The sequence below is a fragment of the Octopus bimaculoides genome, chromosome 1, assembly GCF_001194135.2.
Source record: "Octopus bimaculoides isolate UCB-OBI-ISO-001 chromosome 1, ASM119413v2, whole genome shotgun sequence".
NCBI classification, from domain to species: domain Eukaryota; kingdom Metazoa; phylum Mollusca; class Cephalopoda; order Octopoda; family Octopodidae; genus Octopus; species Octopus bimaculoides.
Genome location: NC_068981.1, coordinates 129,512,394 through 129,516,727, shown reverse-complemented (window position 1 = coordinate 129,516,727; position 4,334 = coordinate 129,512,394). Strand labels below are relative to the sequence as shown.

The 4,334-nt window shown below is 35.0% G+C and overlaps 1 protein-coding gene across 5 annotated transcripts in view; it reads left to right on the top strand.

Moving 5' to 3' along the window:
- The window catches only part of LOC106877628 (early endosome antigen 1), a 115,261-nt gene that overhangs the window by 105,164 nt on the left and 5,763 nt on the right, over window positions 1–4,334 (top strand). For all 5 annotated transcript variants that reach the window (XM_014926575.2, XM_014926573.2, XM_014926572.2 and 2 more), the window contains 2 exons: window positions 159–279; window positions 1,814–1,912. In XM_014926575.2, coding sequence (XP_014782061.1) covers window positions 159–279; window positions 1,814–1,912 — 220 coding nt within the window. The remainder of the gene's footprint in view (window positions 1–158; window positions 280–1,813; window positions 1,913–4,334) is intronic.

Here is a 4,334-nt window from a genome sequence, read left to right as displayed (position 1 = left end):
ATATATATATATATATACATATACAGAGAGAGAGAAAGAGAGAGATAGTTTTAATATTCCTTCAACAAAGTTTTTGTTGACTGACTGATTGATGTAGCTAGATATGTGGATGGTGTTTTTGTTTATATTTTTGTCTTAATATGTTTCCTTTTCCACAGGTGTCTTGCTAGTGAAAATGAATGTGAAACACTTCAGGAAAGGATATCAGTGGTGACAAGAAGATTAGAAGATGCTCAAGCAGCCCTACAGGAACTAGGTAGAGAAAACCAATCATTACAGGTGAGGATAGAATAAAGAAATCTTTACATTTTATAATGTATACTGGTTGACAAATCAGGAATTCTGACACTAGAACTGTCAGTGTTGTCATATATAATGTTGGAGGTTGATTGTAAGCTTTTTGTATCAAAACTTCAAACTCATCAATGGATTGAGTCTACGAAATCAGCCACTACAAACATAAAACGGTTTCAAATTTTGCTTTCAGAGGAGGGGATAAGTCGATAGCATCAATCCCAGTATTCAACTGGTACTTATCTTATTGACCACAAAAGGATGAAAAGCAAAGTTGACCTTGGTGGAATTTGAACTCAGAATATAAAGATAGACAAAATGCAGCTAAGCATTTTGTCTGGTGTTGTAATGACTCTGCCAGCTTGCCACCATATCACTACAAGGTTATATTGATTTGTTGGCTGTTTTCTCTGAATTCCTACTATTTTGCGATGATTATGTTATAGGATTACAGTTCAAGCCTTTTCTGAGCAAAGTCATGAGTTCAAATTCTGCTATATCAGTTGCCTACAGCTCCTAACTAAGCTCAGATTTGTGGAATGTTTTTATTTTAAACTGAGAAGTTGATAATGGAGGGAGCTTTGAGCTATTAAGACATAAGCTCCAACAAATTCCTATTATCCTTTTTGTAAAACTATTCCACTTATCATAGGATAGTGAAATGGATATAAAGCAGAAAAAAATTGAAATAAACGAAACATTATTCGTTTTAGAGAATACATGGTGAAGCAATGAATTTCTTCTGAAGAGATTGTTGTATATACTGATTAATGCCAGGTTTGTAAAGAGAAATCAATGATTGGCGAACATGTATAACCTTGTACAGTTCAATGAAAAAACAATTTTACAAAAGGAACTTCATTTCAATATAGAGCCTTAGGAGAATTAGACTGGTTGCTCACATGACAAAGAAGGAGGTTCAGCTAGATACAATTCTGGGGACCTATAAAACAAGACAGACAATAAGTGTAGGGGAAAATGGTGAGCTATTGAAAAAGGGTAAGTATTCAACTAAACTGAGCTTCAGACAGTGTTTGCTTAAGAAAGGATCAATTAGGAAATACCAGGATGTTGAATTCATTTTAAGCAATTATCAAGTCCTATTACAATCACAAATTTATACTGATATTAATGCTCTCTGCAAAACATTCTGCTATGTTAGTGCACTAATTTCAGGTCATTAAATGACAGCAATCCTTAAGATAATTATTACAATAATTACGCAGGAAGTACTAATTAAAACCATGAGCTGTTCAAGTCAAAATATCTTAAGCATTTTAAATAGCTTAACTGTTAATTTATCCAGCATTTAAAGTGATGTGAATTTCTAGCATGTCTATCTCTGATATGAAATATAAATAGAATAATAAAGATCACTCAAATGATTAGCTCCATATTTTGTATTATTAATTACAATACAATTAGATGGCCATATTCATTTGTTGTCTTAAGAGACATTGTTTCTAAATCTTTATGACTATGTGTAGAAATACTTTTCTATGCATCTCTATTTCTTTAGATTATGACAACCAAAGTACAGAGTCGAAAATGGACCGATGATAGTCAAGTGACTGAATGTATGGGTTGTGCCAAATATTTTTCTGTGACTATTCGGAAAGTAAGTAGATATTTTGTCTATTAATATGTTTAACTGTAAACTTCTATCAATTGTTGTCAAGAATTTCTTCATATGCATATTGATTTTAAACATAAACTTGTTTTCTGTTTTGGTTTGGTTTTTATAAGGACACTGTCCACCTTCTTTAACCTAAAATCTCCTTATGAGCTGTACAGTGACCTTACTAGAGCTGTGGCCATGAGAAAAGCACCCAACATATCCTATAAAGTGGTTAACATTAAGAGGGGCTTCCAGCTATAGAAATTATGCCAAGGTGGGTATTGGAGCCCAATGTAGTCCTCCACCCACAGATCCTATCAAGCTATCCAACCCATGCCAGCATGGAAGATAGACATTATAAGAAGCTAATGATGACCCTTTCCAGCTCTTATCTAAATCCCAGTGGAAAGTATTACTTCTATTCTAAAACTGAAAGTCCAAAAGATATTACCACAAATATTTGGTTTTTTTCTTGAAACAATTTCAAAAAGTTCCATCCCTAGTAACAGTTTGTTCTAAAAGATGGAAATATAATCAATACCAGTGTACTACGTCATCATCATTATAATCATTATTTAGCATCTACTATCCTATGATTGCATGGATGAGATGGAATTTGTTGAAGCAGATTTTCATATGCCCTTCCATTGCCAACCCTCACCTTTTCCAAGCAAAGTATTATTTTCCCATAGCTATACATGTTTTTCATGAAAGACTGGAAATGAACAAACTCACTTATAAACAATGATGCTCATTTACAACATTACATGATGTCTAGGTAAGTGTACACACCTACACACAATACATGAATAATAATAATTTCTTATAGAGACAGGGAGATAAGAATTTTGGGGAATGGAAGTATAAAAGTGTGCTGAGAGAGTAGCTAGTTGTGAAAATACCCAGTATATATGTGCAGGAGAAATGCTGTCCTTTGAATGATCATGTGATGCAAATGAACAATGAATAAAAGACAAAAAGTTTTTATATGATTAAAACAGAAGGGATTTGTACCAAAATACAAGGAAAATATAGGGAAAAGTGATAAGTTTACATCATAGTCTTTCTACAGAAAGGATAATACAAAATTCAGAGGAATGGGAATATGCGATAATTTTTAGGCATTCATGCCTATCAGCATTGGGATATTATTATTATCAAAGAAATACAAGAAATAACTGAATTAAGAGACAAGTATTAGATAGGTAAATTATTGACCAAAGTGGGAGGGAGAGAAAATAAATAACTAGCAGTCAATCAGCAAGTCAGGCAGGTATTGAGACAAGCAAACAGTGAGATATAGGGAGGTATAGAAGAAAGAATAATAAAGAAGTAGAAAGAAAAAGATAGATCTCCACACTAGAAAAGGGGAGAATTAGAGAGGTAACATGATAAAATAAGTGGATGATAGAAAAAGATAGAGAGTGAGAAATTCATTAATGATAGAAGCAAGTGCTTCAGTGGATGTTAATGAAGAAATGCTTGCTAGGTTATTTCCCAGTGCAGTGACATACTTTTGCCTGCTTGATCATTTGACCTTTCAGTTTGTGATTGGTTGCTTTGGTACTACTTCAATGTATTTATATTGAGCACATTGAGGTAGTCCCAAAGGAAACAATCACAACCCCACACTCAGGATGAAATACAAACTGCTATTCAGAAAGCAATTATAGCAAAACCACAAGCCATGGTGCAAAGTACCAGACAGAACTTCCAGGTTACACTACAAGTATATGTAGGAAAAAAGGCAAAACAGTCAGATGACATTATTTTCAAGATTAAAACAGTTACTTATGTACCTTTTACTTGTTTCAGTCATTAGACTGCAGCTATGCTGGGGCACCACCTTGAAGGACTTCAGTCAAACAAATCAATTCCAGGACTTATTTTTTGAAGCCTGGTACTTATTCTATTGGTCTCTTTTGCCAAACTGCTAGGTTACAGGGTCATAAACACACCAACATTGGTTGTCACGTGGTGATGAAGGGGTAAACACAGACACAAATGCACACACACACACACACATATACATATACATACAATGAACTTCTTTCAGTTTCCATGTACCAAATCCACTCACAAAGCTTTGGTCAGTCTGAGGCTATAGTAAAAGACACTAGTCCGGAGTGCTATGCAGTGAAACTGAAATCAGAACCATATGGTTGGGAAGCAAGCTGCTTATCACACAGCTATCATCATCATCATCATCATCATCGTTTAACGTCCGCCTTCCATGCTCGCATGGGTTGGACGATTTGACTGAGGACTGGTGAAACCGGATGGCAACACCAGGCTCCAATCTAATTTGGCAGAGTTTCTACAGCTGGATGCCCTTCCTAACGCCAACCACTCAGAGAGTGTAGTGGGTGCTTTTACGTGTCACCCGCACGAAAACGGCCACGCTCGAAATGGTGTCTTTTAT